General features: G+C 44.1%; 1 protein-coding gene across 2 annotated transcripts in view; it reads left to right on the forward strand.

The window, feature by feature from the left end:
• Nucleotides 1-4,401: 4,401 nt before the first annotated feature.
• The window catches only part of COLEC12 (collectin subfamily member 12), a 187,466-nt gene continuing 174,238 nt past the window's right edge, over nucleotides 4,402-17,629 (forward strand). For both annotated transcript variants that reach the window (XM_073790568.1, XM_033837605.2), the window contains exon 1: nucleotides 4,402-4,623. In XM_073790568.1, coding sequence (XP_073646669.1) covers nucleotides 4,617-4,623 — 7 coding nt within the window. In that variant the 5' untranslated portion in view covers nucleotides 4,402-4,616. The remainder of the gene's footprint in view (nucleotides 4,624-17,629) is intronic.

Consider the following 17,629-nt stretch of genomic DNA (forward strand, 5'->3'; position numbering starts at 1 on the left):
AAATCATGGATTTGGTAAGTTGGAGGTCCGTGACAGCCACAAGAGCAATTTTTGTGGGTCATAAGGCACCAGTCCGATTGCCTTGAGTTGGGTAGTAAATCAGAGGTCAAATGAAAGTGGCTCATTTCAAGGAAAATAGGATCCAAAGAATTTTATAAGATGGGGAGACTTGAGCTTATGTGGAAGTTTAGGAGGTGAGGACAAGGTTTGAAGATTTAAGAAAGGGCATAAATTACGACATGTGATCTAGGAAGACTTACTTCATTTACTTATTCATACATGTTTGTCTGTGGTTCTGCATTGAACAGGACCCAAATGGTCCCTGCCTTCATAGAGCTGTAGCCAGTGGGAATTCACACAGTTGACAGTAACTATTCCACAAGAGAGTGTGGAATGCAGTTTGCTGTGGAGGCGCCGGTTGGGTGGGTGGGGGACCCTAAACTAGTTTAGGTGTCAGGAAGAGGGAGGTTAAGCTGAGGCCAGAAGCTGAAGTTAGGTAATGAAGATGGGCCTGGGAAAAAGTGCTTCAGGCAGGAATGGAATATTTGAAGGCTAAGAGGTGATAGAGAAACGGAATGTTAAAAAAAAAAAGGTAGGGGCTAAAGCGTAGAGCACAGAGGGGAGTATGGGCTGAAGCCAGAGAGATAAACACGGGTCCAGTCATAGAGATCCTTGTAAGCTGGGTCTGAGAACTTGAATTTAGCCTGAGGACAATGTCAAACCATTGAACTTAAATTTTAAGTAGGAGAGTGACATGATCAGGTTTGCATTTTAGAAATATTTAGGCTGTACTGGTGTGGGTAGATTAAAGGCAGCGAGATTGAAGTCAGGGAGACCAGGTAGAGGGAGTGAGATCAAGTATATGAGTAGATTAATTGTGGAGGTGGGAGAGGAGGAGACAAAGGTGTTTATGATAGCAAAAATTAGATGCATGTGGAAAAGGAGGTTTAGGGCGTTCATATCTGATAAGGTGGGTGGTGAGGGAGCAACACCTAGAGGGTGACTGCAGAATTCCAGATGGACTATCGTGGTCTCCACATGGGGAATGCGGGGGAGACGGAGAGAAGTGGACGATGAGATCTATTTTGAAGGTAGAAGCAGAGCTTGGTGAGGTTGTAGGGTAGAGGGGAAGGGAGGAGGCAAGGGTGACTGGGCTTTTTCATCAGTAAAAAGACACTACTAGCACAGGGTTGGTGTGAGGATGAAGTGAGACGATGCCTTCTCTACGTTATAAAGGTAATAGGAACTCAGGGCACAGCTGCTGCTCCTGGAGCGGGGAGACTTGAGTTCACGCTCCTGCCCTGTAGCCCATTTCCCCTGAGGAGTGCAAGGCATCTTCACTGGTGTCCTTTCCAACCACACCATCCTCCTCTTCTGGGCCTTTCTCTCCTCTCCCTGAGCCCCAACTCAACTCCTCCCAGAGCTCCTGAGCAGAGAAATCTTGGTCAGCGGATGATCTGCACGTGACCACAACCTTCAGCCCCTGGATCCTCCAGAGTGGGGCTCAGAGGAGGCACCAGGCCGGGGGCTTTTGGGACCCACTTGCAGGGGCTCGATCAGTTCTTGGTGCTGAAGGTGGTGGGGCTGGAGGGAGGATGCATGTTCCAGAAGCCCTGTCCTCTAAAGAGTTGCTGAGCTTGTTTTCTCATCACCAGGTCTGTGAGTCTAGCCCATTGTAGCTAACAGGTTTTTGTGGGATTTTTTCCAACCTTATACTTCTTCTGTTAGGTTTTGCGTGTGTGTGTGTTAAAATACACATAACACAAAACTTATTATCCTAACCCTTTCCAAGCGTGCATGTCAGTGGCATTAAGTACATTCAGATCATTGCACAACCATCACCACCATCCATCTCCAGAACTGTTATCATCTTGCAACACAAACTGTCTCCACTAAACAGCTACTCCCCATTCCCTCCCTGCTCCACCTGGAAACCACCATTCTACTGTCTGTCTCTATGATTCGCCTACTCTAGGTACCTCATATAGGTGGAATTATACAGTATTTGTCCTTTTGTGACTGGCTTATTTCACTTAGCATAATGCCCTCAAGGTTCAAGCATGCTGTAGCATGTGCCAGAATTTCCTTCATTTTTAAGGCTGAAAAATATTCCATTGTCAGCATGTGCTGCCTCTATTTTGTCCATTCATCTGTTAATGGAGACTTTGGTTGTTTCCACCTTTTGGCAATTGTGAATAATGCTGCAATGAACATGGGTGTACAAATATATCTATTTGAGTCCCTGTTTTTGACCCTTTTGGGCATCTATCCAGAAGCAGTATTGCTGGATCATACAGTAATTCTATGTCTAATTTTTTGAGAAACCATTATGCTGTTTTCCATAGTGGCTGCAACAGTTTACATTCCAACTACCAATGCACAAGTGTTCTAATTTCTCCACATCTTTGTCAAAACTTGTTATTTTCTGTTTTTGAAAAATTTTTATTTTTTATGATAGTCATCCTAGTGAGTATGAAGTGGTATCTCATTGTAGTTATTTTTTTGTTTTGTTTTGGCCATGCTGTGTGGCTTGCGGGATCTTAGTTCCCCAACCAGGGATCGAACCTACTCCTCCTGCAGTGGAAGCGTGGAGTCTTAACCACTGGGCCTCCAGGGAAGTCCCTCTCATTGTAGCTTTGATTTGCATTTCCCTAATGATTAGTGATGTTGAGCATCTTTCCATATGCTTATTGGCCATTTGTATATCATCTTTGAAGAAATATCTATTTGAGTTCTTTGCCCAGTTTTTAAATTGGGTTATTTGTTTTGTTGTTGTTGAGTTGTAGGAGTTCTTTACAGATTCTGGATGTCAACCCCTTATCAGATATATGGCTTACAAACATTTTCTCCTGCTCTGTGGGTTGTCTTTTCACTCTGTTGATAGTGTCTTTGATGCACAAAAGCTTTGAATTTTGATGAAATCCAATTTATTATTTTTTTCTTTTGTTGACTTTTCCGTGTCACAGCTGTAATTTAGGTATTTTAAATGATTTTCTTCAATTCAAATACTGGGGCCAAAATTCTCTCCATTTTTCAGTTGGAGAAACTATTATGCAAAGAAGCTGATGGGCTTATTCCATCAGATGGGCTGAGAATCCATATTCTGGCCTCTTCAGGGACTCTCATTTGACATGCAAAACAAGGCAGGTACCTTGGTGAGAGCTGGAGCAAATCTCCAGAGTAATCTTCAGGGACCCTAGAGTTTCATCAAGCCCTAAAGTGAAAAAAAAAAAATTGCCAGTTTTTGTCTTTTTCTTTGCCAGTCATGTACAAGTTTCCCCCTAACGTTCTAAATAGAAAGCTTCTGGAATGGAGAGTCTGAAATATTTTAGAATGTATTCATTTCTGGGCACCGACTTTTACTAGAGCAAAGAATTCCCTGTTTAGAATGAATCAATGGACTGGTTACACTGTGTTACCAAGTTCTCAGGAGAGGAAATCGGAAAAGCTGCAACCACTGCCCGTGCCAGAATTGTATTTCTTTTGGTATGCTAACAAGAGCGCAAGTAATCTGTCGTTTCACCATTGTGGAAGAAAGTTCCTCCGCAGCGCCCCCCGCCCCGCCCCCCACCAGCTCCACTCACCGCTTGGTTTCTGCAGGAAAGCAATAAAGCAATGGGTCTGCTTAGGAGGGTTTCTAAAAGGAAAGATAAACACTGTGGGGCAACAGGATGGGCCACAATGAAAGGAACTCATTATGAATCTGCTCAACAGCCCAGCCTCCTTTCCTGGTAAAACTGGAGTCAACCTGGTCATTTCAGGGGCGGTGGGTAGAAGGGGGACTTTTCCAACCCAGAGGAGTGTGGTGGGTTTTTTAGTCTCTGTCTCTCTCTTTTTGAAGGTCCAAGAGTTGTAATCCTGCTCCGAGCTCTGCAGGGAGATCATCTAATGGTGACTTCGAACTTAGCGACAGCTCTCCCCGGGTGGCAGTGAGCACTGTCCCTTGTGTCCCTTCGGGGCATCAACAAGCGCACTTGGAAACTTGGAGCCTCGGGGAAGCGCTCGCCCCCTGTTTGATCCTCTAACCCTCCGTACCCAGGGCCCTTTGGGGAAGGGACGAGCTAACTCCGCCGTCCCCGTGACGCTGCTGCTCCCAGCCCTCTCACCCCACACTCTAGGTAGTCAGGGGTCTAGAAACAAGCCCAGCGGCCGCACGTTCCGTGCACCCCGAGGGTGAGCACTTGACCACCCTCGGGAGCCGCTTTCCTCCGACTTCGTCCCGTTTCTGGTCCAATGGGAAAAAGAGAGAACCGGGGGAGCGCGGGCGAGCGACGGCGCGGCGAGGGCGACGGGGCCCGGGCGGGCGCTGCCCTGCGGGCGGGCGGGGCGGGCGGGGCGGGCGCGGGAGGGCGCGAGGGGGGCGTGGGCGCGGCGGCCCGCGCGCCCCGGCGGCCGGGCCAGGGGGAGGGGCGCTGGCGGGAGCGGCGCCTCCCGCCCGGGGTGAGCGGCGCGCGCGGCGGCCCCGCAGCACAGAGCGCCAAGCGGGGAGGGAGGGCTGGAGCGCAGACGGCCGACGCGCGGCGCAGCTGCCATGGGCGCTCACTGACCCGCTGCTCAGCGCGAACTTCCTCGGCGGCGCGGAGCTCCCCGGCTGGCTGTGCGTCTCCTCGGCCACCATGAAAGGTAGGGCGGGCTTCGGGGAGCGCGTGAGGGGGCGAGGTGCATCCGGTGCGGACTTTCTCTGCGCGGAACCCCGGGGGACACCCGGTGCTTGGTTCGTGCGCGCACCCTGGGGGCGCCCCCGGCTCCGGAGTCGGGTACCGCCGGAGACCTAGAGGTTGGGGTTTTGAAGCGTGTGAGTATTCCCCTCCCCATCTTGTCTCTACAAAGTAGTTTGAAGCCCCAAATTATTGTTTACGGATTCCAGTTCCCAACTTTTTAATTGAAAAAATATGCCCAGGAGAGTGGAGGCATCATCATTCTTACCCACCCCCCCGCCCCAGTCGGTTCTCCGCTCTGGAGCACTCCCCCCTCTCCCCAGCGTCCTCTCCCTCCCCGCTGTTGCCGTTTCGCCGTCCAAGAAGTCGAAGGGCTGCTGGCCGGGGTTTTTCTCTGGGACTCGGGGATGTTCTCGGTGCGCCCTCCCCACATCTGGCAATGATTAGGTGCCCGCGGAGTTCAGCTGGCTTGGGAAGTGCGTTTGGCATCTTTCTCCATCAGACCCACTGACTGGAAAATAACTGTCCTGGGTTCCGCGTCCTTTCCATGTGCCTGCCTGCGGAGTTGTTGTGCCCACGTGTGTCCAGGGGTGACACAGTCCCCCGGGCGGTATCCTGTGCAGGCCGGTTTAGGGAAGTGTCAGATGTTATCATACCTTTAAACGGAATCGCGAGGAGAAGGGCTTCTCAGGGCAGCCTGTGTTTAGTAGAAACCCGAAGATTTGTCAGCAGAATCCAGATTTATATGTGAGATAAATAATTACAGCGGAGGCATCCAAGAGAGCTGTTTGGGGATGGGCCGGCGCGGTGTTTACACAAGACTGGAGACCTGGTTTTGCGTTAGGATAACACATTTCTGTCACCGCGCGGGCCAGGCTTGAGTGAGGGGGCTGGGTGCGAAATGCCATCTGACCGCGGGGACCGAGTTTCCAATCGCCCGAGACCACGCGATGCGACCGCTTTGACTTGCAAGCGTTGCTGACCGAGGCGGGCGCCCCGGGAGCCCCACAGACTTGGAAAGTAACTTTTGGCTCTAGGTTTCTCTGAAACGGAGTTCACGCTAAACACTCCGGAGCGGTAATGCCAGTTAGCTCTCCTTCCAAGGGAGTTCTGTGTCCTCCTTTGGAGACCCAGGGTAGGGAGGGGACAGAACACCAGGTGGAATGGGGCCCGCCCCAGGGCCAGAGAAACAAAAGACAGGATACTACTCTCTGGCTAGAGAATTTCAAAAGGCAGTGGTGTGTGTTCCTTCTCTCTCCATCTCGGTTTCTCTTCTCTCAGTTACCTTCTAGGAAAGGAGCACTTTCCTTAGCACTGATTGAAGGATCCTCCCAGAAAGGAAAGAGTTCACACGGCTAAACTTTACTCTGGGGCTCAGTTACCATCATTTTAGCCAGTTAATCTTCTCATTGCTGGTCACTGAGGCCAGAAGGTTTTGAACTCTCGGAAAGATAAGCCAGCTACTCATTTCATCAGCTCCCATGTGTGTTCCGAAACTCTGAAAATCTTGTTATGCTTTTGACTGGGTCAATGACTGTTACTACAGTTTGGGTATTTTTCCAATGTTAATTCAAATCTGCAGAGGAAGACACACCTACAAGTTCTAAACATATTTTTTGTGTGTGTGTGAGGTTTACACTGCATTCTAGACCAGCTTGCAGACCCCCTGGAGAAGGTTTATTGCTTACTCTCTGTGGTCTGGGCACTGCTTCAAAGGCCCCTCTTACCTTCTGCCCCAGTGGGAGAGGGGAGCTGAGGGACTGAATCCCTGGGTAGACTAGTCACTTTGAAGGCCTCTTTTAAAACAACATATTCTGTGAGAGGTTTGCTTACCAACCATTGCCATGTAATTTGCATTTATTTGTCTGGTTTGTGAGATGCGGAAGGGGGGCAGCAGTAATACTTCTTTAGTACCTACTAAGTGCTAGCCTCTGTGCTCCACTCTCTATAAGCCCTCCATCGGTGAACCCTCTCAACAACCCTGTGAGGTAGGTATTTTAACCCCTACACTATAGATGTGGAAAAGGAGTCTGGAAGAAATAGAAACCAGCCACAAGGAGGATGGTAGGCATCTAAAGACAAGCTTTGCCAGTTTCCCTGTGAGGCTTGGAGAGACCTAGGAGAGCAGATCCTGGACTAGACATCTCTGAACTAGAAGAAAAGTGAATCTCAGGCAATTAAGTAGCCAAGTAACTCGAAGTTGGTGCAGCAGCCAGGAAGGGGTGGAACCAAGAAATTGGACACAAGACTTTTGAAGCCAAGCAGAGTATGTGTTTAGCCAAACAGGAAAGCTGCCTTTACCATGTAGAATTATTTTGATGATTTGCCATAGGTAACCAACGCAGAGTCTTCCTTGGGTTCGTGATTATGTCGTATAGCTATTAAATCATTATGTTTAAGCCAACATTTCATTAGAATTTGATTTCCCTAAATAATAGAAGTCAGTGACAAGCCTTGCAAATGCTTAAAATTAAGGTAAAACATTCTTTAGCCGAATAGAAAATTAGTGGACATCTTAGAAGTTACAGAAGTTTATCTGCCAAAGCAGAAATTCAGCTACTATGCGAGACAGATACCTTTTCAGGGTGCCTATTTGACTTTCTAATTCTGATGTTTAAACCTGGGATATAGCCTTTGTAAAAACCCAGGCCTTTGTAGTCTAATTCCAGGTCTGCCATGAGCCACAGCGCCACCTATCTGTTGCGTTCAGCAAATATCTGTCTCTGTTCTATTTCCTCCATCTCTGGAGTCACAAGTACCAAAATAATGACATCATTATATATTTTCCAGAAGAAAATTACTTGCCTTGTTGCTGCAATACTTGAAGTGTTCCAAACTGATTAAAACATGAAGCTGGTTTTAATTTATTTCTAATTACATTTTCAATTAGCTGTACTGCACCATAAATTTCATGGTTTCTAATAAATATTCACATTCTTTATGAAGGAATCTGACTCCTCTAGAGTTAGGTGTGTCATTAAGAAGCCACACTTCTAGTCCTGGAAGTTGGGAATATTGGTGAGTTTTAATGCAGCAGCACTTGTTACCTAAGAGACGGCCGGAAACAACCAGGCGACCACAGTGATTCAAACCACTGTTCTAATTTAACACAGGGAGGAGGTTGGTGCCCTCAAAACATAGTGTCCAGCTGCTTATTTTTGTGCTTTTGTACGTAAACATTTCTGAAATGCTGTCTGGCAATAATACTTTTAAAATGCACTAGTAAGCAGTATGCTTCTCCTACTGCCTGTTGTTTTCCCAGACCCATGGTCTCTTTGCTTTCCCAGTGTCTAAAATTTCTTGTCCTTAACTGGGATAAGCAGGCACGCGTGTAAGGGCTGACTGCATTTAACATTGAAAGAATCATGTTTTCTGCAGGGAAATGGAAACAAAGTGAGACCTTTTTCCTTTCACTGTTTGGGAATTGGGGCTGCCCTTCCTCTGGAAGACAAATTTGCAATCCAATTACACTTTTGACTGTTAGTTTGAAGATGCTTGACATTCTTAGTCTGAGGTTTAATTATTGCTAAGTATAGATCTTCCCTGTGGTCTCCTATGCAATTTTCCAAGATTGTTCCCATCCCCTTACCACTCCTCCCCCCCCCCCACCATGCGGCTTATCCAGCAATAATGGTGTGGATGGGAAAAGCTGGAGTATGATAGCTTTAAAGCTATAGCATAACTAGGTGTCTAATTTTCTGAATTAATGCTTATTCTCATTAAAACATTATTTTAAAACTGTTGATGTAGCTGCTGCCAAAGTAAGTTAAATGGCCTTTGAAGTGTTAATTTTCAAATGGGAAAATAGACATTTAAATTTTGTGATAGAAAAGTCTGTTTTGCCTCGGGTAAACCCAGCACATGAGTGATCTCTCAGGGGGACAGTTTGGTCCACATGTCTCCGCGTGATGGGAAAAAGAGGTCAGGTGCTAGGAGAGGAGCCCAGAGTGGGCAGAGGACAGTCTTTCTGCTTTTGGGGGGCAAATCAGAGTGAAAAGAATCAGGCAGTTGGGGGCCAGGGGACAGTGTTCTAGGTCATCAAAGTGATCATCTGTGAAAAAAGTCTACCCGCACTGTGGGGTTGGCTCTACCAGGCTGGTCCTGCCTTTCCATCTTCTGCTCCTATGCCATTCCGAAGGCACAGGCTCTCTCAGCTTCTGGAATTCCTGACTGTGGCCTGGAGGCAGGGAACAGTGTTGTGAGTTGGAAGATAAAAGCCAGGGACAAGTTGATCTGTACCGTGGTTAGTACTGCAAACAACTTCTTAGGCATGACTGATGGGCCATTTAATATCACCACTTACTATTTTTCCCTTTAGTAATAGCTAACATTTATTGAGCACCTGCCATACCAGGCATTATTTTTTTCTTCATTTTACAGTTAAGAAATCTTAGACTCAGAGAGGCTGAGTTACTTGTCTAAGGGCACTAAGCTAGTCAGTGGGGAAATTAGTATGCAAATTCGGACAGTCTGACTCCAGAATCCACATGTAACACCTCTAATTTAGGCTCCCTCCTAGCCACACCCTAATGTTTCATTCAATCATCCCAGCTTTGTTAAGTACCTACTGTGTGCCACAATCCATAGATACTGAGTGAGCAAGGTAGAAAAGGTCCTACTGTCTGGGCTTAGACTTTAATAACCTGGCATCAAAGGTCTGAAGAAATTGCTGTGCTCTTCAGCCAGTCACTGGAGGACTCTAGGCTGGAGCTCCTGCAGAGATAAGGCGGATTCCAGGGTTGCTGCTTTTTGTAGAATTTATCTGCCGGGAGGTTTTCTTGTGATTGATTGAATGAGTGTGAATGGCTCCCTAAAGCCATGGACTCTGGAAACAGCCCCTGCATTGTTTTGCTGACAGGTTTGCTGTGAGACAATGAAACATTGTCAGAATTGCTTTTCAAGAACAGACTGTAACCACCAGTAGGTGATCAGTAATAATAATAATTAAGTGACCGCCTGGAGGGGTGGGATAGGGAGGGTGGGAGGGAGGGAGACGCAAGCGGGAAGAGATATGGGAATATATGTATATATATAACTGATTCATTTTGTTGTGAAGCTGAAAGTAACATACCATTGTAAAGCAATTATACTCCAATAAAGATGTTAAAAAAATAATAGTAGTAGTAGTAAACAAACATCTTAAACAAGGGATAGGGAGATACTGACATTCTTCATAGAAAGTATTTTATTGTTCACTGTTGATAACACAGTTTCTAACCACACCAACAATCCAAAGCTTGCAGGGGGTAACTTTTCAATCAAGCAGTGATTTGATTTCTTTTTAAGTGAATGATGTTTGAAGGGCCCAAACCAAAATACTACCTTGAACAGGTCCTGCTGATTGCTTAAGGGAACTTTGTAATTATATAGCAGTGAAAGGAGAAATTAGTAATCCAATTTAAAATTCCAAAGAGATCCTAGGAGCTTTCTTAACCCCTGAATTTATCACAAATAGTCAATCAATACTCTTAAAAACGATGAAGGAAATATGTTTTTCAGCATGGGAGGAGATTTAAACATTTATTTATTTATTGGACTTGGATATATTAAATGACTCCTTTATACTTCCTGAGTCATTTGAGATTATAACCTTGTATCACGTGCAGTCATATGCACTTGCCTAAGAGGTTGGACATTTGACATTTCTGTGTGAAAAAACTAACTTGTCATTGGTTTGTGGAAATAGATGCACTTCTTTGGGTGTAACTCACTTCCTTGTGACATAGAAATGTTTGGAAACTAGCTGATGTATATATATATACATATATATATAAATATATAACATTTTATTATTCAAAGGCAAAATAATCCAAATTTATAGTTAATAATATATACTTAAAATGTAGCCGTTTCATAAAATGTAATTATATGTAGTGTTCCCAGGAGTTGAACCTGACAATTTTAGTGTGGTGAAGAGTGTGGGCTCTGAAATCAGAGGGCCTGGTGACCACGTGCAAACTACTTAACCTCCTGGGGCCCCTGTGTCCTCATCTGTCAAATGGGGGAGCTACTGGATGCCTTTTTTTTGGTTTTATTTTTGTTTTGTTGGTTTGTTTTGAGGATTAAGTAGGTTAGTATAGATCAGTTGTTTAGAATGGTGTCTAGCACCTAAGGAGAACTCAAGTCATTTTAGGTGTTAGAATACTGTTTAGTTATAACCTGCTGCTTCCTCCAGGCAGAACGTAATTGCCAATTATGAACCATCTTATGTTAAGTTAATCAAGTGATACAGTTTCTACCAAGAAGAAAAAAGTTTGGTTTTGAAATGAAAGTAATTTTCAAATTATAAATGTGTGGTACAAAGACCTGGGGGATGGGAGAAAGCTGTGCTCTTTATGGGAAACAGTTTTACTATTGGTCCATCTCCAGCTGCCATCACTTGTGTTATTGTCATGTAGTCAGAAATCAGCCCTACTGAAAATGCATGGACCATATTTACAGTGAAGTTTGTAACTATAGTGAAAATGGTACCATTTTCTCATTTGTTATGATCATGCTAGGAAATTAGAAAATATATGTAAATACCTTTAATTTGCTTAGGAGTACTAATTTTCCTGGAGCACTATTGTTCAGGTACCTACTGATGGTGACATAATGTTTTTAAAGATTTGTATCTCAAATCCAGTGTCCAGTTTTGTCCAGTAAGGATATGACATCAAAGAGTCAAAACATAAAACAAATTTATCTGTAAATAAGTCTTAGGACAGATGTATGTGTATGTATGTGTTTTTAACCATATGACATCATGTCTATTTCATTGGTAATGTTAATTTTCTATTAAGCTGTCGTTTCTATTTTATTCATTATTTAAAATTAGGCCACCAAGTCCTTACTAGCTTTCACTTATTCTTTATGTAGTATATTATTTAAATATATTCAAATATTCTTTATATTAAATATAGTTAAATATTCTTCATTTAGAATGTTATTGAAATATAGTCAGATATTTAGTATGTACATAGCCCCTGTCCTCAAGGAGCTTGCAGTCTGATGGGCAGGGTAAGACTTATGCATAAACAATTGGCATTCAAGATAGAAGGAGAAAAGTGCCTTATTTGAGGTTCAGATAAATGCTGCTGTAGGACACAGGAGGAGATGGCTGAGGACAGGGATATTTTCCTTTGGAGGGGAGATTCAAGCTGATTCGTTATCTCAAATTATATTTCATGTTTCAGGTTACATTGCTCTAATAGTAATTAGAGGCAAATGGTGCATCAGGGCCACCCTGAAACCTTCAGGTAGGACATTTCGATGTGGGAGATGAGAGAGAATCAAATACAAAGTTTTCTAGAACTTTGTCTCCTAAGCTCAATTTTGGTCCATCATTCGTAATTAATTATAGTATGTTACTTTGGTATAATTGTTTGGATAACCTAAACATAAAGTTAAGTGATTTCAGAACAAAACAGCTATATCAGTTTTTGTTTGGTTTGGTTTGGTTTTTAAACAAAGACTACTTATTTTGTGTGTGTGTCTCCAGAGAAATGGACGGCATTAGTTTTTCTTGCCAAATGATCCATGTGGTTGACACCTTTCCACGGTCCTTATAAAATCTGGGGCAGGGATTCAAGTCCTCATCCTGATTCTACTTGACCAAGGTGATTAGATGAGACGGTCCCTCATAAGAGAAGGGGAGACATGTCACCTCCCCTGTAGTTACTGTGAGTGGTAGATGTGGGGGTCAACATTTTGAGTCTCACATTTATTTACTTTTTAAGTTGTTGAAGTGGGCCTGCTGGAGGAAATCTGGTTTAGCCTCCACTACCAATTTAGTGGTAAAAGTTACCCAAAAAATCCCTTCAATTTTGTTGAATGGTAAAGGAAGGAAAAGGGTATCATATCTCCTTATCAGAAAAGCAAGTTTTTGAAAAGCATCAGAATTACAAGTTGTGCCACAAATTGGAGTCACTTTATGTCTTTACAATTTTTTAAAAAATTTTTTTTAAAAATTATTTATTTATTTATTATTTTTGGCTGTGTTGGGTCTTCGTTTCTGTGCGAGGGCTTTCTCTAGGTGCGGCAAGCGGGGGCCACTCTTCAACACGGTGCGTGGGCCTCTCACTATCACGGCCTCTCTTGTTGCGGAGCACAGTCTCCAGACGCGCAGGCTCAGTAGTTGTGGCTCACAGGCCTAGTTGCTCTGCGGCATGTGGGATCTTCCCAGACCAGGGCTCGAACCCGTGTCCCCTGCATTGGCAGGCAGATTCTCAACCACTGCGCCACCAGGGAAGCCCTGTCTTTACAATTTTGACTTAAAAAAAAACCCCTATACCATTGAACCAAAAAAGGGATCCTATTGCTGTAAAACATAAAATTCAGAAAGCAGCTGAGTAATCAAAATAAATGTCTTGTACTATTTGGAATAACCTACAAGTATTTTTAGTAGCCTGTGGGCTACCGCACTGTTTTGTTCTAGCAGTGATCACGCTGCAGGAGCTGGGCCTGCATCAGGGTGGAGACAATACAGAGTGGACAGCAGTGCTGAGCCCGGCTTGGAAGAGAAGTTTAAATTCAGCCTTGCCTCTGTCCACGGTCCTTCCGCCTGGCCCCTAAAAGCGCCGGAACTTGTTCTGATCAGTGTGACATTTGTCAGAACCTACTCTGTGCCAGCTAGCGAAGGCTGCGAGTCCGCACCTTCTGTGCTGTCGTTCTAGGGTGAACTCTGCCTGCTGGCTCTTTGGAGCAGGGGACCATTTCTGGTGGTCAGCATCCATTGGACCCGAGCACTTTTCTTTTTGTCTACCTGACTTTTATCTCCCCTACACATTCCCTTGTTTTGTTTGCTTGACTTTAGTTCTTATTTTTATCAAAGTTAGAGATGCGCACAGTTTTAAAGAGTCAAAGAATATCACATTTATTATGAAAAACAGCAATTTCCTGCCCAACCCACTTCATTTCATCATTTCCCAGTCCCCAGAGGCACCTCCTGAGAACATTTTTTGCATTTTCTTTTGGCATTGAGTTTTCTTTCAGTTCTCTACCTAGAACATACCATCCCCAAACCCTGTAGCTTCAAACAACAGATGTTTATTTGTTCATGACCCTGCGATTCGGGCTGAGCTTGGCAGGGATGGCTGGTTTCTGCTTCCCGAGGTGTTGGCCAGGCTGGTCATGGTCAGCCTTGCTCCACGGCTGGAGCATCAGCGGGGTGGCTGGAAGGGCCAAGGGCTGGCCGGGCTCTCCCCTTTCCTTCAGAGTCTCTCATTCCCCAGGGATCCTCTCTCCTCAGGTGGCCTCTGGTTCAGCAGGGTACCTGGACATTTCCCATGGCAGCCAGCTGCCGAGGGGGTGAAAACAGAAGCTGAAAGGCAGAGGTCTTGGAGAAGGCCTAGGCCCTGAGGTCACCCACTGCTACTTCTGGCCAATACCATTGGCCACAGCAAGTCACAAAGTCCTCCCAGATTCAAAAGAGTGGAAATGGACTTGCACGTGGAGGGATGGAAAAATTGTTGGTGGCTCTTAACGTGGATGAGCTACTATGGTCCCATGTCCTTGAGTGACATGCTTTTGGCACTTTTTGGTTTTATTATTATTATTATTTTGGTTTTAGGCATTATATATTGACTTCTCTTTATAGCAGATGAGGATTTAGTTCTTTTACCCTTCACCTCCACCTGACAACCATCACGGACACCTCCTGTTGCCCCCTATCATCCCAGTATAGTTATATCACAGTCTGGCCTAGATCAATATTCAGTGTTTATATTATTAAGACGATGTCAATGCTATTAACAGCTGACTTACATTTCTCTCTTGCATAACTGCGTTTCCTCTGGAATTGGTAATCCTCTTGTTATTTTATTTGTTTAGCCTCCCATGTATGTTTACATCGACATTCACCCCCGAAGTCTCTTCCACTGTCCTCCATCTCTGTGCAGTGTGTTCAGACACAGTAGGTATTACCGCATTTTCATCTTCTTGAAGAAATCTTTCCTGGACTCTTCCGACCTACTCAGGGTTAGGGTTAAGGTTAGGTTAGGGTGCACACACGCATGTGCACACACACACATATACGCACATACATCTTTCTGGGTTTGTTCCTTATTTCAGTGGAATGCTTTCTCCAATGACTTCTCGAGAAGAATGAGAGGTACGTTTTTGAGGAATCTGTTAGGTCTGAAGAGGTCTTTATATTACCTACTCATTTAGTTGAGAGATTTCTCTGTTGGAAATAATATAGCCTTAGAATTTTGAAGGCACTGGTTTCTTCTCCTTTAGCTCTAGTTTTGCTGGTGAGACATGTGAAGCCATTCCTTTTCTTAAAAATTCTTGTAAGTAATTTTTTTTTTTTCTGTCCAGAAGCTTTTGAATTTTCTCTTTGTCCACGGGGTTCTGAAACTTTATGATGATGTGCCTCGGAGTGGATCTTCTTCCTTTCTTTGTGCTGGGAAGTAATGTGCCTTTTCATTCTGGAAACTCATGTCCTTCAGTCCTAGAAATACTGTTACTTATTCCTCTGATGATTCTTTCCCTCTGTTCTTTTTTCCTGGAACGCCTGTTATTTGAATATTGAACCCACTTAATTGGTTGCCTAATTTTTTTTCTCATGTTTACTCTTTTCTATTTATTTGCCCTTTTTCTGCTTTCTGGGATATTTCAACTCTGTCTTCCAACTCTTCTATTAAGTTTTCATTTCTGTGATCATAGTTTTAATTTCCAAGAGTTCTTCCTTTTTCTCTGAGGGTTTCTTTTTTATTATAGCATCCTGTTCTTCTTTTATGGATACATTATCTTCTCTTATCTCTACAAGGATATTAATGGTAGGATTTTTTATTTTATTTTTATCATTCTGCACAATGATATTCTCCAAATTGCTTTATCTGGTTTCTTTATTTTCATCTTTGTCTTTTCATGTTAGAGGCTGTGTCATGTGTCTGGTCTCCTCATGAATAAGAGCAGAGTATTATAAACATTAATTAGAAGCTCCTTGTTTTGGTGGATTTTGTGACCTGTGACTATCACTCTAGGCTGATCTGGCTGGGCTGTTCCACTGGGGACCTCCTGGAATGAGAATCATTAGTTTATTTTTCTCTTAACCGGCCAGATTCCCCAGGAAGAACCTTCAGTCATTAGCCTGGAGGATACAGTCTGGTTGGGTGAGTGGGAGAAGAAGACTGAGTGTCTGAACATTCAGTATGAAAATTTCCCCCTTTCCCCCTGACTCCATTACAGTTCCCCTCATCTCAGCTGTTGCTGGTGTCCTCTGGAGGAGGACACCATTTGTGTTCTTTTGTTTTAATTTTTCTAAGTAATAAATCTTCCATCTTCTGCTGTGGTCAGGGAGGGACAGTCACCCAGCTCTGTGAAGGGCCTGGGAGGTCAAACTGCTTTATTTTTCATATCCCACACAGAGCACCCATTTAAAGTGTGTAATTAAGAGGGTTTTAAATATATATATATATTCACAAGTTTTGCAACCATCATTACAATCAAGTTTAGAACATTTTCATCACCCTCCCCCACCCCCAAAACCCATGCCCATTAGCAGTCACTCCCCATTTCCCCCCCAAAACTTGCAGCCCTAGGCTTTAACCTGCTTTCTGACTATGAACTGGCCTAATGTAGACATTTCATATGAATGAAATCATACAAGATGTGGTCTTTTGTGACCGGCTTCTTTCACTAGCATAATATTTTCAAGGTTCCTTCCTGTTGTAGCATGTATCAGTACTTCATTCCTTTTTATTGCTGAATAATATTATCTTCACATTTTGTTTATCCCTTCATCGACTCGTGGACGTTTGGATTGTTCTACTTTTTTACTATTATGAATAGTGCTGCTATAAGCATTCATGTACAAGCTTTTGCGTGGACATATGTTTTCATTTCTCTTGGGTATATACCTAGGAGTAGAATTGTTGGCTTATATGGTATTTCTATGTTTAACCTTTTGAGGAACTGCCAGACTGTTTTCCAAAGTGGCTGCACCATTTTGCATTCCCACCAGCAGCATATGAGGGTTCTGATTTCTCCATCTTCTTGCCAACACTAATTGTCTATCTTTTTGATTATAGCAGTTTCTTCTTTTTTTAAAAAATTTATTTATTGATTTTTGGCTGTGTTGGGTCTTTGTTGCTGTGCACGAGTTGCGGCGATTGGGGGCTACTTTTTGTTGTGGTGCGCGGGCTTCTCATTGCGGTGGCTTCTCTTGTTGCAGAGCACGGGCTCTAGGCGTGTGGGCTTCAGTAGTTGTGGCTCATGGGCTCTAGAGTGCAGGGTTAGTAGTTGTGGCACATGGGCTTAGTTGCTCCATGGCATGTGGGATCTTCCTGGACCAGGGCTTGAACCCGTGTCCCCTGCATTGGCAGGCAGATTCTTAACCACTGTGTCACCAGGGAAGCCCTATAGTAGTTGCTTCTTAAACATATGTTCAACAAGTCCTCCTATTTTAGCCTCACCTTTATTCTCCTTTCAGAGTGGCCCGTGTCCCAAATTCCTTAGCCTTTTCAGGATTCTGGGGTATAAATCATCGCTTCTCAGCCTTCTCTTCTGCTAGCACAGAGTTCAGTTTCCTGGGTCTGTGGGGTCAGCAACCACCATGGTGTGGAACCTGAGGGTCCGCCAGACCTGGGTCTTAGTGTTGGTCTGGCTGCTCACAAGTTGTGGGACCTTGGATCAAATTACATGACTTCTCTGAGCCTCAGATTTCTCACCTATAAAACAGAGAAACAACAAATGGGAAGTAACTGACATTCAGTAGATCTGAGTAAGTATTGCTTCTCTTCTCTTCCTCAAACATGGTGGATATGCAAAAAGAGAAAGAATTCCTTCAGGAATTCATCTGCTAGTGGGAGAGAGAGACACATGTATAACTCTATAATCTGCTTACTTTTTAACAACAATTACTGAGTTTCTATAGCATGGCATAAATGTGCTAGTTTCTGAGGGTACAATGTGATAAGTTTCCTGTTTTCCAAAGGCTTTCCATCTGGTGAAGTCAAAACCAGAACTGGGTAAGCTGGGATGAAGTG

Source organism: Tursiops truncatus, chromosome 13 (assembly GCF_011762595.2).
Source record: "Tursiops truncatus isolate mTurTru1 chromosome 13, mTurTru1.mat.Y, whole genome shotgun sequence".
Classification (NCBI taxonomy): domain Eukaryota; kingdom Metazoa; phylum Chordata; class Mammalia; order Artiodactyla; family Delphinidae; genus Tursiops; species Tursiops truncatus.